Source organism: Pelophylax lessonae (genome assembly GCF_965119305.1).
Source record: "Pelophylax lessonae genome assembly, chromosome: 3".
NCBI classification, from domain to species: domain Eukaryota; kingdom Metazoa; phylum Chordata; class Amphibia; order Anura; family Ranidae; genus Pelophylax; species Pelophylax lessonae.
The window spans coordinates 200,469,939-200,490,489 of NC_138770.1; the positions used below are offsets into that span (position 1 = coordinate 200,469,939).

General features: G+C 41.7%; 1 protein-coding gene across 3 annotated transcripts in view; it reads left to right on the forward strand.

The window, feature by feature from the left end:
- Positions 1 to 222: 222 nt before the first annotated feature.
- STK25 (serine/threonine kinase 25) overlaps positions 223 to 20,551 on the forward strand; it is a 45,818-nt gene continuing 25,489 nt past the window's right edge. For 2 of the 3 annotated variants that reach the window (XM_082251761.1, XM_082251763.1), the window contains exons 1-6: positions 229 to 525; positions 6,768 to 6,998; positions 15,809 to 15,865; positions 16,189 to 16,297; positions 16,891 to 17,048; positions 17,131 to 17,316. In XM_082251761.1, the coding sequence (XP_082107887.1) occupies positions 475 to 525; positions 6,768 to 6,998; positions 15,809 to 15,865; positions 16,189 to 16,297; positions 16,891 to 17,048; positions 17,131 to 17,316 (792 nt within the window). In that variant the 5' untranslated portion in view covers positions 229 to 474. Of the gene's footprint in view, positions 526 to 6,767; positions 6,999 to 15,808; positions 15,866 to 16,188; positions 16,298 to 16,890; positions 17,049 to 17,130; positions 17,317 to 20,551 lie in introns of all 3 variants that reach the window. The other variant, XM_082251762.1, reaches the window with a different exon arrangement.

Below are 20,551 nucleotides of genomic sequence, written 5' to 3' on the forward strand. Positions count from 1 at the left end.
CAGTGCTTCTCCAGTCTATGGGAATTGTAGTTTCCGGACTCCTAGAGCTGCTGGGAATGTACAGTGCGGGGCAATACGAGCCCCAGCATTCCCTGCGGTAGTGACGTCACTGAGTGGTGCTCTCGGGTAGGGGGTCTGTATAGGGGGGTCTGGGGAGGAGGCCTGCTGTGCACTGGTGTCGGGGCTCTCCGGGAAGGGGGGTGGGGGAGGGCTCTCAATGTAGTGTACTGAGCAGCTGCCAGACAGCCCAACCATCATCTGTGGTTACTGAAATATGAAGTGTGAGTGGGCAGAAATGTAGAATTTATCTTCCCTGTGATATGTGACATAGTGCATCACCTCTCAGCTAATACTGTGAGCACTTATTTATCTCTAGTGTTCAGGTCTGTCTCCAGGTGTGCCATGTGTGGCGATTCGTGTACAGCGATCCATAGACGCTTCGTCCTAGACCAACCCCAGCCGATCGTTTACTGAATGGAGCAAACCCTGCAAAGTATGGCCCTTCTGCGAGACTTTCCAACGCAGGTAACAGATCTGCTTATATTTTTTTCATTTAAAAAAATGTTTTTATTATTGGTCGCAGGCAGCCAGCATGGTCATATTAGTACGCCCAGACTTCCTTCAGACAAGCGGCTGCGGGCAGAGATGGCCAAACGTGGCCCCTGGATGCAGCAAATCTCTTTGATTTGACCGATTAGCTGCAGCAAGAAACATAAAACAGCCTGCATCCAAGATCAGTAAGAGCCCCCAGTCCAATGTACTGTGTTTTCCCCCCGAAAATGGGCTCTACCCTGAAAATAAGACCTAGCGTGAGTTTCTGGGTTGGCTGCAGTATAAGCCTTACCCTGAAAATAAACCCTAGTTGAAGTAGAACGATAGGCAAAACTGTTTATTTTTTATTTTATTTTGAAAAGTTTTTTTTTCGCCATCTGTGTCCCATTCTGGAGATTTCCCTTCACTTCCTGTCCCATAGCCAAACAGGAAGTGCGCAGAAATCTATGTAAATTAAGGGAATTCCTTGGGGACCCCCAGGTCACTAGAGCTAGTGTACCCTCTGTGTATTGTAAGATTTCCCCTCTATTATTTTTCTGGGGACAACCCAAAATTTGGGTAATTTATTTTACTTTCACTTAATAATAATGGTAAACAGGACAATTGAAGAGGGTGAATGTCCTTAACAGGGGCACAGACAGCAATAATACCTGACAGATGTTCTAATCCCTCTCCAATATATCCACAAAAAAAAAGTTTTGCATTTAGTTATACTATAAAGTCCTTGTAAAAGCGTGTAATCTGTTCTGTAAAATGATTATATAATGTGCAGTGTGTCTCCTTGTGTAACTTTATTGTTGAAAATACCATATTTACAGCGCCGCCGGGCGCTCACGTGACCCGCCGGAGCTCTTCTCTCTTGTTCCCCCGGCTGACGTCAGCAGCCCCTCCCTCTGCATTGCTCAGAGCAGGCTGACATCAGCCGAGATCTTGTCCTCTCCCTCTGCAGTATTCAGACTGGGGAAGAAGATCTCTGGTGGGTCACGTGAGCGCCCAGCAGCACTGTAAATACGGTATTTTCAACAATAAACCAAAATCCCCAATCACTTGAAGTCCTGGATAGAAATAGCCATCATCCCTGTTGAGAATAATAAAGGAATACCCCCTTGATGTATGGGACTATAAAGGCAACTGCTAGCCCAATAAGTAAAATATAAATTTTGTTTGTTCTAGTTTAAAAAATTATATATTTAAAGCGGAGTTCCAGCCTTTTCTGTGTCTATTAAAAGTGAGCAGCTACAAAAAGTGTAGGTGCTGACTTTTAATAAACACACACTCACCTGTCCCACGGTCCAGCAATGCGGCCGCCCGAAGCCTCGATCCTCTCCCTCTGGTCTTGGTGGCGCCGGCATCACTGGTGTGGGCCCCCGGCTGTGACAGCTTGTGGCTTCACAGCCGGGTATGCACTGTGCATGTGCGAGTTGCGCTGGGCGTCTTGATTGGCCCACAATCTTCTGGGATCTCTGACATGTCCCAGAATATTGTAGGGAGGGAGGGGGAGAGGAGAACTTCCGCTCAGGGCGCTGTGGCGTTCCGAGCGGAAGTGGGAGCGGGTACCTGTCAAAACTAGGTACTCGCTCCCCCCCCCCCACCCCAAAAAAAAAAAAAAAAACCAAATGTGGCATGTCAGGCGGTTAGGACTACCTAAAGCGGAAGTTCCACTTTTGGGTGGAACTCCGCTTTAAGTCACATAATTATTGTACAGGAAAATACATCTAAAAATACAAGTAAGAGACATTAATATGTCACAGCTATGGAAGTTTGCTCATCAGTAATGTTGAAACCTCAGTCTTGGAAATGAGTGTTCCTCCAGTACCCGACACGTTTCAGGTGACCACCACCTTTCTTCAGGGGTATAGGAGATAAAGGTTGCATGATTCCCAAAGATGAGGATATTTAGTGTTTCCTAAAGATGAGGATAAATCATCACTAAATATCCTCATGTTTGGGAATCATGCAACCTTTATCTCCTATACCCCTGAAGAAAGGTGGTGGTCATCTGAAATGCGTCAGGTACTGGAGGAAAACTAATTTCCAAGACTGAGGTTTCAACATTACTGATGAGCAAACTTCCATAGCTGTGACATTTTAATGTCTGTTACTTGTATTTTTATATGTATTTTTCCTGTACAGTCATTATCTGACTTGCATATATATATTTTTTACATAAAACAAATAAAATGTATGTTTTACTTATTTGGCTAGCGGTTGCCTTTTATAGTCCCATACATCAAGGGGGTATTCCTGTCAAAAATAAAGGTACACAAGGAGACACACTGCACGTTATATAATCTTTTTACAGAACGGATAACATGAGATTACAAGGTCTTTAACTAAGGTTTATTTTTGGGATTACAGAATTTCACAATGCTGACTCCTGGGCTGACAGGGGGAGCAACTTTTTTGTACCTACTGTAAATTAATAGGACATCCCCTGAAAATGTTTTTTTTTTTTTTGTAGTCAAATTCCACACAAGACCCGGTTTTATATTCGGAGAAACACAGTAGCTGCTTGGATGATGATTACATGTAGGGATGAGCTCAGGCGTGTTCAGACACAGGTCCGAATTTATCTGCTGGGAAGCTGTCCAAGCCAACAGCCCATCCTACTTAGCAGAGGAATTTCCTGCCCCACAGCCATATATATATATATACACTGCACACCGCCAATCATAGGCAATGAGACATTTCCCAGTCTGTGCAGCTGCGGGCCAGGAAATGCTTCCCTGGTTGTGATTGCTGGTGTGCAGTGATGCTTCCTGGCTGGATTGCTCAGGTCTGTTGGGACTACGATCCCAAATACGCCTAAGCCCATCCCTAATGTGCAACTGCAGGGTGCGGAATGCCTCCACTACCTGTGATTGGCTGTTGACTCTAAAAGTTTCCCTGCTAAATAGGTTAGGTGGATTCGGACTCATGGCAAACACACCTGAGATAATCACTGGTTACATACAAACTGCCACAGCACCAACAATTGGTTTGTACAGGGTACAAATCTGAGCACACTGCTGCCGCACTTTGCACATAAAGGGTTGGATTAACTATAGACAAATAGGCTGTTTCCTTTGCAAGGGAAGTTGCATTTTGCAAAGGGAATTTTCAACAGAGGTAAGTGAATGAGGTGAAGCTCTGCTGACTTTCATCATCCAATCATGTGCAAACAATTCGTTTTTTTTTTTTAAATAATTTTTCTTGCATGTGATTGGATATTCTTTGGAAAGTGAAACTTCACCACATTCACTAGTCTCTCGGATATATTTGAACTTCCCTTAAAAGCATACAGCCTAATTGCCTTTAGTAAATGAACCCCAATGTGCACATGGGGCAAGAGTCTATGCCAGGAAGAATCACAGATTTTTGCCAGCAGTTGTCTACCTAAACAAGCCCTAAGATGCTTGTGCATGAATGTTTTCACACAGCTTTCCCATCTGGACTCAATTGATTCCAATTAGAAAAATGTGTAGAAACATTAATAAATATATTAGAATTGTGGTGCTCTTGTTGATGGGTAGATGTGAGTTCAGGCATCTCTAACCCAAACGCCATACACCCACCTTTTGTACTCCGTAAGCTGTGGGCCAGATCATGTGAGCAGGGCAGGGAATGACTCATCCTGCAGCTTATTGGTGAACAAAAGTAGCAGGAGGGCTCCTAGCTATTTATAAGTGCTAATTTAGTGGCATTTTAAGCAATGTAATTTATTTTGTCTTCATAGGAATACTGAACCGATTACTGTTATTACTTACTTTTGTGGTGCTTACATGTATACATATGGATAATGTATGGAAAATCCAGTCTACTAACTGAAAGCCCAGAAACACTCCATTATGCCAAGTATACAGTATATAGGAAAGATTGTTGATTATTTTGGAGAAGACTGCTTTCGATCCACATTGGCAAGTTTTTCAGCAGATACATGTATTCCCCCACTCAGATCACAATGCAGGCCGGGGCCTCTGTTATCAAAGGTCATATTTGGCCATCTAAGCCCTTACAGGTATTGGCCTGGCTCCTTATCCTTTGTTGGAACAATTTTTCTACCTGCAGTCATTGTTAAGACCTCCAAGACGTTACCTTTACCCCTGTAGGATCTTCCATTAGTCTTGGACTTTATCTCCAAGGAGCCATTTTCTCTAAGAAATGTTTTCTTCAAAGACTGCTTTCTTAGTGGTAATTACGGTGCTTTAGCTAGGAGGGTCTTGGAGCTATCTGTTGTACAGTAGGATTGGCACCCACCGCGATTCGCATGAACACCAAGCCTCACGCCAATATCTCTCCTCCTTCCCAAACTGAATAGCATTTCAGCCTAATTACCAATTTATTCCAATTGTTATGTCAGGGCTTCCTGCATTCAAGAGCATTTTTTTTTAAATATATATTTTTCATACTCACAAAATAAAGCAAGGGATTGCACTATATGTATATACACATTACTTCGGTCTATACGTTTGAACAATTCAAATTTGGAGCATACCTTAACATGACCGAATCGGTTAAGACCTCTGAACATTAAATTAGTGGAGAGTGTCCAGGATTTTGGTAAAGGGTGAGGCTCCTGTCACACTTGTGGGATGACAAAGTTGTGCGACTTGCATTGCAACTTTGATGCAAGTTTTGGTGCAACTTTGATCCGACTTTACATTCTCTGGACCAAAGTCACATTGAAAGTTGGACCAAGGTAGTGTAGGAACCTTTTCTGAAGTTACAGCGACTTCTGTAGTGTCAGGAGGAACGGCTCTCATAGAAATACATTGAATTTCACATGTCCTGCGACGTAGGGTCTTACAAGCCGGATCCCAAGTCACTGAAGTGTAAAAGGAGCCTTAGGACTGTCCAAATTTTGTATTTGTGTGTCTGTGTAAACACAACCATGAGTAGGCACCAGAAAAGTTCGGCTCCTTTCACACAGGGAGTCCGTTCAGATCCACCTGTCAGTTTTTTTGGCGGATCTGAACGGATGGCCCATGCATCTCTGTGGGGCATCGGATGTCAGCGGAGACATGTCCGCTGACATCCGATCCAATCCGTCAAAACCGGACGAATGAAAACCCTATTTTTCCCTCCGTCTGGCGGATCGGATCGGATGAGAACGGACAGACAGTCCGTTCCCATCCGATTTCCCCATAGAGATGAATGGGGACCTGACAGCTGTGTCTCCGCACACAGCGTGGAGACACAGCTGCCACCCGCCTGGTCTGCGGGGGATCAGCGGATCTATCCCCTGCTGAGAAAAACTGAGTCCGCCTGACGGACTCCCTGTGTGAAAGGGGCCTAAAATTACAAGAAGTATTGATACAATTTTACATTTTATTTGCAGATAGAGAGGGAAGATGATACATTTTAAACAATAGAGAGGTTTAAAGCGGAACTCCAGAAAAACGGCTAGATACCAAGATGAAATACATATAAGGGAGCTTTTTTACCTAACAAAGGATTTGTATTTACAGTGCTGTGAATAGTTATTTGCCCCCTTCTTCTTTTTTTTTTTTTTTTGCATATTTGTCACAATTATGATTCACATCATCAAACAAATTTAATATTACTCCAAAATGCAGTGATTGCCCCTTAAACCTAATAACTGGTTGTGCCACCCTTGACGGCAACAACTGCAATCAAGCGATTGCAAAAACTATTAATGATTCTTTCACATCGCTGTAAAGGAATTTTTGGCCACTCTTCTTTGCAAAATTGTTTTAATTCAGCCACATTGGAGGGATTTTGAGCATGAATGGCCTTTTTAAGGTCATGCCACAGCATCTCAATTGGATTTAAGCTCAGACTTTAACTAGGCCGCTCCAAAACCTTCTTTTTTTTTTTTTTTTTTTTTTTTTTTTAGCTATTCAGAGGTGGACTTGGTTGTGTGTTTCAGGTCATTTTCCTACTGCATAACCCAAGTGAGCTTGAGCTTGAGATCACAAACTGATGGCCGGACATTTTCCTTCAGGATTTTCTGTTAGAGAGCAGAATTTATGGTTCACCCAGTTGCCTGATTATCAGCTCAGGGGGTGTCTGAGCTCTGAAGCCAGCTGTGCCCACCCCAGCCTGGTGCACCAGAAACATAGTGAAGAGAGATGACTGACAGTCACAGCTTTTTGCTCGAAGCAGACCTAGAACTGAGATTTCAGGTGCCATCGGGCTACCATTAAAGCCAACATGGGGCATAGAGGTGAATATATATGTTTATAATTGTGTGTGCTCTCATTTTCCATCTTTAGGGGTCCAGGATGGATCCAGAACGCCTGTTTACGAAGTTGGAGCGGATTGGGAAGGGTTCATTTGGAGAAGTGTACAAGGGCATAGATAACCGCAGCAAGGAAGTGGTGGCAATTAAAATCATAGATTTAGAAGAAGCAGAGGATGAGATTGAGGACATTCAACAAGAGATCACTGTTCTGAGCCAGTGTGACAGCCCTTACATCACCCGCTACTATGGCTCCTATCTAAAGGTAATTTCCTAAACTGTCAAGCATGCTAGTAGGGAGAAAATCCTTTCTTCTTATGAATTTCAGTTCTCAGAGGTGTTCCTTGCTTCACTATATGCACCCACTATAGGAACTCTACTCTCCCACAAGATGGACCATTCCCACGGGCATATGCATATTTTCTGCATGGACGCAGGTTTTTGCTGGCAGAATATCCTGCAGAAAATACGCATCTTAAGTACTCACAATTAGATGTGTACAATTCTTCTTTTATTCAAATGAACTGCTACACATTTACGTGCATACGCTTTTATGTGTGTTTGCGTATAGAATCGGCAGATCTGTGCGGCCCTGGACACAGGGTGTCCTATTTTTTTCTGCGCAGTGGACATTTTTGCAGGTAGGTGAAGTTATGTGTATGAGCTCGTTGATTATGATAGTCCTGCATTTAGATGCTCACAAAGCTACAGTATATACAGTGCACATCTAAACACAGTATTTTTTTCTGCCCGTGTGAATGTTCCCTCGTTACTAAAAGGCACGCACTGCTGTTTTTACAAGAACCGATCCCCAGTTCACATCAGTTCTCCACCAACAGATAAATATCACTGTTGTAAAAAAAATTTTGTGCTTTTTGGTAATGTATATGGTCAGTACATGTAAGGATAGCATTTATTATATTCCAGTTTTATTTCACAAACCTTTATTTATTTTTTTACTGAAGAGCAATGTCGTGCATGCCACAAGAGTAAATATATGTCATATGTACTTTCATGTTTTATATCTTCCTTGGTTTTAAAATGACCTATCAGCCTTTTTTCATCTTTATCTAGCTACTCCTACAAGTTGCTCAACCACTTCAGCATTAGCCTGTATTAACCCCTTCATTATCAGGCCATTTTATAGTGATGGTGATGCTGTGATAGTTTGACTGATGTTATGAAATAGTCTACCCAAAGGAATTTTTATATTATACAGATAAACTATCTTTGGATGGTTTTTAATAACCACTGGAATTTTTTTTTTTTTTTTTTTAACTATATAAATCATCACAATCATTGGTGATCAATGGCACTTAAACCCCCCAAAACAATCCCACAAGCATTGATGCTCAGTTTTCCCATCATCATTAGTGGATAGAGGAAATTTAAGATCCCCAATGTTTACCTTTTGATCTGCTGCAATCCTGCTTGCTATATTTACAAACATTTAACCTATTAGCAATGGAGGAAAGGGAGCTAACTCTGTTGTAAATTTGCTGAATGTATGTAAACACTACAGTGTTTACACTTGTCATGGCTGTGATTGGTAAAGAGGTTTTGATCTCTATGACCCTGTATGTAGTCGGGTTTGCTGTCGTCCCTGGTAAAGAGTTTTGTAGGTTGTTGGTACCTCAGTCCAGTAAGAAGTGGGACTTTTTAGGCAGGTAGGGGTAATCACGAAAAATTACAAGCAAAATAGGTGATAAATAATAAAATGGTATTTAATCCTTAAAACATATGTACAATTGAGTACATTAGAGTGATAGGGTTATAGACCCTTGTGAAAGTGTGTAGTAGATAGAGGGTTTGTGACACGTGGTTAATGGTGACTTTAAGAGTATATCTCTGTCATTCCCTGCTGTTAAGCTTGGGTTTCCCAGATCAGAGATGTCTCCTATATTCCTACGCGTTTCGGCCCCTTAGGGAGCCTTTTTCAAGGTTGACAGTCACCATTTCTGTGGGTTAAATACAGATATGGTGTTAGATATTTATAAATTTCACCACTTCTTTTTAATTGTGGTGAGTAGTTCAAGGTTGGTACATACATGTATTTTTTTTTTTTTTAAAATCCTTGTATGCTGGCGTGGCTCCCCTTTTAGCACAGCGATAACCTATGCGATTTCCTGAAAGATATGTGAGATTCAACTTCGGGGTTTGTTGTGATTTCAATGACTTTAAGATGTACTAAATATTGGACTTACATATTCAGCCATGTATAAAGTTTGGGGTAGTCATGTGAGTCTCCCCCAGTGGCTATTTGGGTTCGGTGTATAAAAGGCCGGTCCCTTTCAAAAGTGTTCTTTTGCCTTTAAGTAGTGCTGATCTATGTGAGAAAGGTATATATAGTTGAAATAATTGGTATGGTAGGATGTGTGGGCGTATTTTCAAGGGGTGGAAGTTAGTACCTTGAGTCTTGCTTTTATTTGATTATTTCTGCAGCGATTGTGGGGGCCCCTCAGAATGGGTGTTTTCCGCCAGATCGCACTTAATAGGAGAAATTCCCTGGTTACTAGTGTGCTTTTTTAATTCCACATTGGATGATGTAATAAAGTTTTGAACTTACATTTTTATCTTCAGGGTCACCGCTCTCCGTCCTCCCTCTTCCCCGTTCAGTAGGGGAATGAGAGAGGCAGTGGTTCCCCGGCCTTTTTATCAGGCTCGCGCATGCGCCGTAGGCGCCGCACGTCTGATGCCTGATCACACACAGCTGGTGTGTGTCTCTGGTGCGCCTGCGTCTAGTGGACGAGTGCGCTTCCAGTTTCCACCGCTGGTGTTCACTGGCGCGGCCGCCGACACGGATGGGGCACAGAGATTTCAGACTTGCAGGTCTGAAGAGCCGATGTCGGTGGCCGTTTTACTGTGCCTACAAAGTGCCCCTGGGGGGAAGTTCCTCTTTATCCTGACCATAATGACACTGCTATTAAAACTAGAAATTGATTATACTGAATGTTGAATATTGAATATGTACTCGCTTCTATATTATTACCAAATGTACTAAATCCTTGTATGACAATCCTCCCAACAAAAGCACACCCGGCACGGTAAGCCCCTGAGAGGAACTTCCCCCCAGGGGCACTTTGTAGGCACAGTAAAACGGCCACCGACATCGGCTCTTCAGACCTGCAAGTCTGAAATCTCTGTGCCCCATCCGTGTCGGCGGCCGCGCCAGTGAGCACCAGCGGTGGAAACTGGAAGCGCACTCGTCCACTAGACGCAGGCGCACCAGAGACACACACCAGCTGTGTGTGATCAGGCATCAGACGTGCGGCGCCTACGGCGCATGCGCGAGCCTGATAAAAAGGCCGGGGAACCACTGCCTCTCTCATTCCCCTACTGAACGGGGAAGAGGGAGGACGGAGAGCGGTGACCCTGAAGATAAAAATGTAAGTTCAAAACTTTATTACATCATCCAATGTGAAATTAAAAAAGCACACTAGTAACCAGGGAATTTCTCCTATTAAGTGCGATCTGGCGGAAAACACCCATTCTGAGGGGCCCCCACAATCGCTGCAGAAATAATCAAATAAAAGCAAGACTCAAGGTACTAACTTCCACCCCTTGAAAATACGCCCACACATCCTACCATACCAATTATTTCAACTATATATACCTTTCTCACATAGATCAGCACTACTTAAAGGCAAAAGAACACTTTTGAAAGGGACCGGCCTTTTATACACCGAACCCAAATAGCCACTGGGGGAGACTCACATGACCTACCCCAAACTTTATACATGGCTGAATATGTAAGTCCAATATTTAGTACATCTTAAAGTCATTGAAATCACAACAAACCCCGAAGTTGAATCTCACATATCTTTCAGGAAATCGCATAGGTTCTCGCTGTGCTAAAAGGGGAGCCACTCCAGCATACAAGGATTTAAAAAAAAAAAAAAATACATGTATGTACCAACCTTGAACTACTCACCACAATTAAAAAGAAGTGGTGAAATTTATAAATATCTAACACCCTATCTGTATTTAACCCATAGAAATGGTGACTGTCAACCTTGAAAAAGGCTCCCTAAGGGGCCGAAACGCGTAGGAATATAGGAGACATCTCTGATCTGGGAAACCCAAGCTTAACAGCAGGGAATGACAGAGATATACTCTTAAAGTCACCATTAACCACGTGTCACAAACCCTCTATCTACTACACACTTTCACAAGGGTCTATAACCCTATCACTCTAATGTACTCAATTGTACATATGTTTTAAGGATTAAATACCATTTTATTATTTATCACCTATTTTGCTTGTAATTTTTCGTGATTACCCCTACCTGCCTAAAAAGTCCCACTTCTTACTGGCCTGAGGTACCAACAACCTACAAAAATGGCTGTGATTGGTTCACAGCTAATAAAGGATACAGGGCCACTCTGATTGGCACTCTACATTGTGCCTGTGATCTGAGCTGTCCAATGAAGACACTCCAGAAATACACGCTCTGCTCTTCACCATGTTTTTTGCAATTTTTGTAGATATTGAGGTGATTATGGTAAAAATGCAGATCAACCACCTTTGTCACCTTTGTGAATTGCCCCTTAGGGCATGTCAGGTAGCCAAATCTGGACAAAGATGGGTGGAAGAGGGTTTTGTCAGGAAACAAAATAAGTCATTTATTTACGCCTGTCCCCACTGGGGAGAAAGAAGAAAGGAAGGTCAGTTTACAGCAATGTTTTAAATTCACAGATGGTATAGGGGTGAATTCACTAACAACTATCGTATTTTATATATATGTATGTATATATATATTTTTTTAATATTGCATGCAATAATAAAATAGTCAGTTCACCAAAGTAAAATATTAAATTTTGAGGTAAATCGCAATTTTTTTAAAAAATGTGAGATTAATACCTTACAAAATGAGATAAATCGTTAAAGTCCATTAAAAAAAAAAAGAAAATCTCATACTACAGGCAGGCAGTATTTTTTTCTAATGTACAAAATTACAATGAGGTGAATTCTGCACTGGCCAATAATGTATCAGTGTGGAAATGTCAGGCTCCGGAATCCAAATAAATTGTAACATTGCAGTGGAAGGAGATTTTCTGTGAATGAAGGCACTTTAAAGATGTTTTCATAGTTTCCCAATATTTCTGTGCGCCTTCATTTAGAGAAACAATCTTCCTCCGCTGCAGTGTTAGCCTTTTAAATTTTTTTTTTTAAAAAAACAATGAAATAACGCTAGATTTGAGTGCTAAATATTGCAAAACATAAATAGTTAGTGCATTTGTTAAATGTTGTATATTTTTTAGTGAGTTGACAACTATTGAGGTAAATACTGCATATGTTTTAAGGCAAAAATTCATGCAGTATTTAGTTCTTAATGAAATTAATAGCCCTTTCCCAGTCTGTCCAAAACTACTGTATAAAGCAAAAAATGTCTTGTCTGGACTCCAGGTTTTATGATTGTTACTTAGCGTATTTTTTTTTAAGTACTGATTTTTTAAGTAGTTACACCCTTATTTCGATAGTTTAGACTAGTGTTTTTCAACCTTTTTCCAGTCACAGCACCCTTAAAAAGTATTTTTAGTCTTGAGGCACCCCAATCTAAGGCTTGATGCACATTACTGCGTGTTGGGGATTGCACGGATTCCCGACATGCAGACTTGCAGGTATCCCTACGCATTGGTAATCGAGGTACATTTTCAGTGCGGCGCGATTTTAAAAAAGGGATTGAGGACCCTTTTCCCAGTGGGTAGGGCAGCCCATTGAAATAAATGGCATCATTGCCACTGTGTGCTTGTGGCAGGAGCGGCGCTCCTCTCTGAGTTTTTATTGCCATATTTATGTATATGTACATGTATCTTCTTTTACTCAATAAATACTACACCATATGAGCACCATTAAAAAACAGGCAAAAAATTTGGGGGAGCATACCCATTTGTTTCTAAAGCTGCTGCAGCTATGAACCAAAAGACATGTATATTAAAAAAGAATAGCGCGCAAATGCAAAAGAAATTACTACCAAATCTGAAGACAATCCATAAATAAAAATGGGGGTTTGGTCCCACCATATGGCCATATCGTGCTCAAGCCCACTACTGCGTCAAAGTACCCCATTATCAGTGGGTCCTACACTATCCATGAAAAAGAGATGAATCCAGCCTTTCTAACCCTTGGAGACAACACTCCTTGCTGGGAAAGATGTGCAAATGCACTACAGGGGACTCCTCCTATATCCACTTGATGGTGGACACTGATTGAGTACAGGTGTGTGTGGGGGGTGGGGAGGGTTGCTCAACCTCGATGGTCTGGTCAGACCGAATACATAATAAACAGGCAAAAAATTTGGGGGAGCATACCCATGTGTTTCTAAAGCTGCTGCAGCTATGAACCAAAAGACATGTATATTAAAAAAGCAAGGAGTGTTGTCTCCAAGGGTTAGAAAGGCTGGATTCATCTCTTTTTCATGGATAGTGTAGGACCCACTGATAATGGGGTACTTTGACGCAAATGGTGTATTTACTTCCAAAGCAAATACACCATTGCAAACTAGTACAGACTAGTATCCCAGTGTTTTTCTTCTCCCTCGGTTTTTCTCCATCACGTAGCTAATGATACCCCAAAGCTGATGGAGAGGGGCAAGGGAGGGTCAAACAAGGATTATATGCAGGGAACTGACATCCTCCTTTTTCAACTGATGATGTCATTGGGTGTTAGGAGGTTGACAGCTAGGTGGTTGTAATGATGCACAATGAAAACTTGTGGCTTTGTGTTACTAAAAGTCAAGTTTCATCCACCCACCAGCTTGTTGGGGCAATTATGGGGCAATTATGGGGCAATTTTTAGGCATTTTGTCAAGGAACCCCTGAAGAAACCTCAAGGCACTCCAGGGTGCCTGGGCATCCTGGTTGAAAAAGGCTGGGTTAGATTGAAGAAAACCAAAACACCTTATTCTATATTTGCTAGATGCTGGTTATGTGTTACCTATTTTCTTTGCAACAACCCCGTTTGCAGCTAGTGTGACCTATGTTGACTTTTTATAACATCGTATCTAAATGACATTTCTCTCTTATCCTGCCCAGTTAAAAAATTAAAAACCAGGCCAGGGAGTAGTAGATTGTGAGGCTAAGCAGTAGTTATAGAAGCAGGGTGCTCTGAAAATAGCTGCTTTTGACAAATTAAGTATATTGAAAATGTCATGTCATGTGGAATCGTAGGCTAGTGCAGGGGGTATGCCAGGTGTGCCTGGGCACACCCTAATCACCCTGCCTGCCAGTGTACAGACCATGACCACGATGGAAGGAGAACCCATTGTGGCAGTGTTCTGTAATCCACTACACACTGCAATTAATCAATTATGTTTTCTCTGTCGTTCATTGACAAACGCAGCTCCATATTCTTCTTAACCATTGGGTTATGCTGGCCCCTACAGGAGTAGGACACTAGGCAGGAAAAAAACATTACCACGCCTATGGGGCAGTCCCTGAAGGCATACGCCCACTTACTCTGCTATTAGGATTCAGTTTGTTTCTGTCTAGTTTAGAAGTAGGACCTAGTTCCCGGCTGCGACTTCGGTCCTAGCTTGTTTTTTTTATTATAAAGGGAACCTCTTATGTAATTTATGGTGGACGACCCTTAGGCCTAATGGGGGTCTTTTTGTGGAACTTTAGCCAGTGTCTCCTTGCTGGACTGTGGTTGGCGACCGCCCCTGCTTGTTATGTTCTCAGGGTGAGCTTAGCATATAGTGTCTTTACTCGGTCTGCGTCCACGCACTTTGGGTGCTCTGCGGTGAGGATCATTCCTTTTTTTGCACATGCGCATGCAAGGGCACTGGTTAATGGATTGCTTGTATCGGCACAGAAAACTTTTAACATGGGGGACACCAGATCCCCTAAAAGCGGCAAAGGTACTCCCTTTTCCCGCCTACTGTGACAAAATTGTCGCGAGTCAGTAAAGTTGTTCTAAACGCAATAATGGTAACCACGCATGGTGTGGCTAAAAAGCTGGTGTGCGGACCAGGCTTCTAAAAAGGCTCTATCAGATCTCCCCTTTACGGGGGACCGCCTATTTGGGTTTTTGTTCTGATGAACTGATCAAAGGTGGGAAGAGTACTCTTCTTCCTCTGTCCGCTAAGGGCAAGTCACCACGTAATAGACGGGGCCCTTATTTTTCAGCACACAGACGGCCCCTTCGTGCCTTTGGCACGCAGGAGAAAGGACCTAAGCCATTTAGGTCATCTGGGGGTTCCAAGAAGACGTGGTCTGGTAAGCCGAGAACAGACCCCTCCAGATCTGCGGACAAATGTTCGTCTGCATGAAGGGACACCCACACCTGCATCTGGGGTGGGGGGACGTCTTTGTTTCCTGTCCAGAACCAGGGACCTCCTTGATTCAGGATAAATGGGCCCATGAGCTACTCCGATCGGGTTACAAGATCAAATTCAGGTCCCGACCGTTGGACAGATTCTTCCCGTCCAATCTAAGCCTATCTTCAGATCGGTTAAGGGATCTACGAGAGGCGGTACAATATCTGCTGTTGCAAAGGGTGATTGTGTCGGTTCCCTCTAGGGAATGCTTTCAAGGGTTTTATTCAAACTTAGCAGTGAAGGAAGACGTCTGGAAGGCTGCACTCCAATTAACTCCCGTTTTATTTCAAAGAAAAATCCATACCGCATGGGTACAGGATAAAAAAACTGACATGATTCACACTAAATCAGTGCTTAATCATAGCCACTCTATGTGGCTATGATTAAGCATAGCATGATTCACTGCTATGCATTGTGCTTTTTGAGCCAGCACCCATCCAATATGGAGGTGAAAGTTGTTTGAAAATGCTAATTGTCTGGCTGTCATGCTGACCATCTACCTTCAGTGCCTTCAATCACTGACCCAGAACAAGAATTCAGATCAGGAATGTCCTAAACTGAATAGTTTTCACGGTCATTGACTTGAATATTAAAGCACAATGATCAGCATGACATCCAGACAACTAGCATTTTAAAAGGTCAGCAATAACAGCCTATATGTTTCTAACATGACAGGTTTATTTTATAATGTTCATGTTTTGGATGGCATTTATTAAACAATATTTTTGTATTCTGTTGTTTTTTTTTTCTAATTCAGGGATCTAAGCTGTGGATCATAATGGAGTACCTGGGTGGAGGGTCTGCACTAGATTTGGTAAGCTTTTTAAAATAAAGAGATGGCATAGCATACATTTGTTATAGATGTATACAGAATATATAAAAATTAATAATAATTATATTATATACTGATTAAAGGGAGGGCCCTTCTAGTGAGAGTTTGCATTCTCAAAGCAAGTAAATATATTTTAGCTGTCACTTTCTGATGTAGTTTATAAAATAACATTACCACCTGATGAATGGCAATAACTGAAACTTTTATGTTAGCTTTTATGCAGTGTTACATGACTCCCCATGTACCCTTGCATTCTTTTATGCTTTTTGTGACCTCTGACCACTTTGTACCTTTCTATGCTTCAGCTGAAGCCTGGGCCACTGGAAGAGTCCTATATTGCCACCATATTACGGGAAATCCTGAAAGGCCTGGACTATTTGCACTCAGAGAGGAAAATTCACAGAGATATCAAAGGTGGGATATATGGTTACCTTGCAAGTTCTAAGTACCTAAATTAAGTACTTGAGGGCCAGTATGTTAAATGCCATTCCTGTCCATGTCATTTTTCAGTTTGCAGCCCTGTGACAGTTTGACAGTTACTCAATCATGCAGTAGCGTACCTAAATAAATTAAAACTATGAAATAAAAAAAAGCCAGGACAGTATGAAAACCTGTGAAATTACAATAATTTTGAAAAATAGATACCCCAAGGTAATCTGATTCATTTTTTTTGCCACAGTTTTTTTGAAAATGAAGAAACATGACAGTATTTAGAGGGTTAACTTGGTAATAGTATAATTCAATAAATGTTCAGGTCATTCACAGAGGGAGGAGGAGATAATGGACAGGTGTTCAATAACCATGCAATTGTCATTTAAATTGCGACAGTGCTGAAAGCTGAAAATTGGCATGGGCAGGAAGGGGGTAAGAGTGCCCAGTAGGCAATTGGTTAAAAAGTACCCTTGGAAAACATCTTAGCCTTTTTAACAAGCAAATTTTGATTTATTTTTTATACGGTGTGGAGGATATGTGTTGGAATTATTTCTAAGTACATCTTTGCATTTTAGCTGCGAATGTACTGCTCTCTGAGCAGGGAGATGTGAAACTGGCAGATTTTGGGGTAGCAGGCCAATTGACAGACACTCAGATCAAGAGGAACACATTTGTGGGAACCCCTTTCTGGATGGCACCAGAAGTCATCAAGCAGTCTGCTTATGATTTCAAGGTTAGAAATCATGAGAATGTTTGCTGGATTTTGTCACTGTATACCCATTCATCCATAAACTCAAATTTATTTTTTCTTCTAGGCTGATATTTGGTCCTTAGGAATCACAGCTATTGAGTTGGCCAAGGGAGAACCCCCTTACTCAGACCTACATCCTATGAGAGTTTTGTTTCTCATCCCCAAAAACAACCCTCCAGCCTTGCAGGGACAGCACAGCAAACCATTTAAAGATTTTGTAGATGCCTGTCTAAACAAAGACCCTCGATTAGTGAGTATTTTCTGTGTATAATTTCAACTTTGTGTTTTTTTTTTTTTTAATGCCATCCCTCTCCTCCCAGAACTACTTACCCTCTCCACACTTCAGCACTGCCTTCACATACCCTCATGTGCCTCTGACCCAGATCCTTTTCCAAACTGAGTAAAGATTTAGATTGGAACATTATTTCTGTGCAGACCCAGTGCATTGCACCCTTTGCAAAATATTTTTTGTAGTGACAGTGGCCTTTAGGATCATCGTGTATCAGTGGAAGGCTTGCCTGATCTGGGTTTATGCTGAGAAGATATATGTTGAAAAATTATTTAGAAAAGTAACAAGTTTTTTTTTTTTTCTAAAAGTATTATTGATTTTTTGAAACTTTATTGGGTTGATTCAAAAGTTAGTTCTTAAAGCACAACTCCAGGTAAAATACGGAAATAAAATCGCTAGATTCCCCCATCAACGCTGACGGTGTCTCCTGCTGAACACAGTGATTACTGCTAGCGGCTTTAGCCGCTGGCAATAATGGCATGCTAGAAATCTGACATACTGGTTGTACCCAAGTCGATCAATAGATCTGCTTGGGTACAATCTGCTGAACCAGATGAGATTCAAACCAACTATGGCCGGCTTAAGCTTTTTACCAGGGGTAATGCAATTATACAATTCTTTGCTTAAAAAGTAACCTGATCATGCAGGCTTTCTACTTCAACTCTGCTATTGCTGTACTTCTAGGCCACTCGCATGTAAGCGCAGCAAATCTCATAAACCTTAGCGATGCAGCCATGTCTCAGTCTTCCTCTCCTCCTGGCCATTTACAGTATGAAGCCTGGGGCTGTGTGCCTGTGTCCCGGGATTAGTAGTAATGTTTTGATAATCCATTTTTGGTACTTCTAACTTCAGCTTGCATGGAACTTGGGCAAACTGCAGTCTGGATCTACTAAAGAACTTTAAAGGTACATTGTCATTTTGCCACCTTAGGGAAAGTCCAAGGTATACTAACCAAAGAGTGTACAAGTACACAGTACATATGGCGCTCCTAGGAGAAGTGCAAAGTCCCTTGGTTCATTTGAACTTTCACACACATGTAGGCGGCACACGAGAATGACAGCTGTCAAAATACCTGGTGGATGTCAGGAGAGGGGGTGTGCATGGGACTTGCCCTCTTCTTCAAATGCATGGACAGTGAAAAGAAGGGATGGACTTATAAAGCCAAAATGGCAAGAAGGGGAGCGACATGTGAGGGGAAGGAGAGAGAAAGCTGAGCTGCTTCATAGAACTAGAAGGACAGGAAGGGGAAGAGAGTGGGAGGGGAGTGAAAATCACAGGAAACATAGCTGAGCCATTAACCCTTGGCTTAAAGACTGCAGGTATCAGGGAATTCATTGTTGCTACTGGAAACGGAGTAAAACAAAAAATAAAATAGCTGCACTGTAAATATAAGGATCAAGTATTAAATTACAGTATTACCATAATTATTAGTAGAGATATATTCATATATGATTAAAAATGGATATATATTGGTAATAAAGAGGTGTATATAAGACCAATATATGGTAAAAAAAAAAAAAAATTCAAATAAGTTAACCAAATTAAATTTTATATATACAGTGCCTTGCGAAAGTATTCGGCCCCCTTGAACTTTGCGACCTTTTGCCACATTTCAGGCTTCAAACATAAAGATATAAAACTGTAATTTTTTGTGAAGAATCAACAACAAGTGGGACACAATCATGAAGTGGAACGAAATTTATTAGATATTTCAAACTTTGTTAACAAATAAAAAACTGAAAAATTTGGCGTGCAAAATTATTCAGCCCCCTTACTTTCAGTGCAGCAAACTCTCTCCAGAAGTTCAGTGATGATCTCTGAATGATCCAATGTTGACCTAAATGACTAATGATGATAAATAGAATCCACCTGTGTGTAATCAAGTCTCCGTATAAATGCACCTGCACTGTGATAGTCTCAGAGGTCCGTTTAAAGCGCAGAGAGCATCATGAAGAACAAGGAACACACCAGACAGGTCAGAGATACTGTTGTGGAGAAGTTTAAAGCTGGATTTGGATACAAAAATATTTCCCAAGCCTTAAACATCCCAAGGAGCACTGTGCAAGCGATAATATTGAAATGGAAGGAGTATCAGACCACTGCAAATCTAGGAAGACCTGGCCGTCCCTCTAAACTTTCAGCTCATACAAGGAAAAGACTGATCAGAGATGCAGCCAAGAGGCCCATGATCACTCTGGATGAACTGCAGAGATCTACAGCTGAGGTGGGAGACTCTGTCCATAGGACAACAATCAGTCGTATACTGCACAAATCTGGCCTTTATGGAAGAGTTGCAAGAAGAAAGCCATTTCTTAAAGATATCCATAAAAAGTGTCGTTTAAAGTTTGCCACAAGCCACCTGGGAGACACACTAAACATGTGGAAGAAGGTGCTCTGGTCAGATGAAACCAAAATCAAACTTTTTGGCAACAATGCAAAACGTTATTTTTGGCATAAAAGCAACACAGCTCATCACCCTGAACACACCATCCCCACTGTCAAACATGGTGGTGGCAGCATCATGGTTTGGGCCTGCTTTTCTTCAGCAGGGACAGGGAAGATGGTTAAAATTGATGGGAAGATGGATGGAGCCAAATACAGGACCATTCTGGAAGAAAACCTGTTGGAGTCTGCAAAAAACCTGAGACTGGGACGGAGGTTTGTCTTCCAACAAGACAATGATCCAAAACATAAAGCAAAATCTACAATGGAATGGTTCACAAATAAACATATCCTGGTGGACCTGAATCCAATTGAGAATCTGTGGAAAGAACTGAAAACTGCTGTTCACAAACGCTCTCCATCCAACCTCACTGAGCTCGAGCTGTTTTGCAAGGAGGAATGGGCAAAAATTTCAGTCTCTCGATGTGCAAAACTGATAGAGACATACCCTAAGTGGCTTACAGCTGTAATCGCAGCAAAAGGTGGCGCTACAAAGTATTTACTTAAGGGGGCTGAATAATTTTGCACGCCCAATGTTTCAGTTTTTTATTTGTTAACAAAGTTTGAAATATCCAATAAATTTCGTTCCACTTCATGATTGTGTCCCACTTGTTGTTGATTCTTCGCAAAAAATTACAGTTTTATATCTTTATGTTTGAAGCCTGAAATGTGGCAAAAGGTTGCAAAGTTCAAGGGGGCCGAATACTTTCGCAAGGCACTGTATGTGTGTGTGTATATATTTATACACACACAC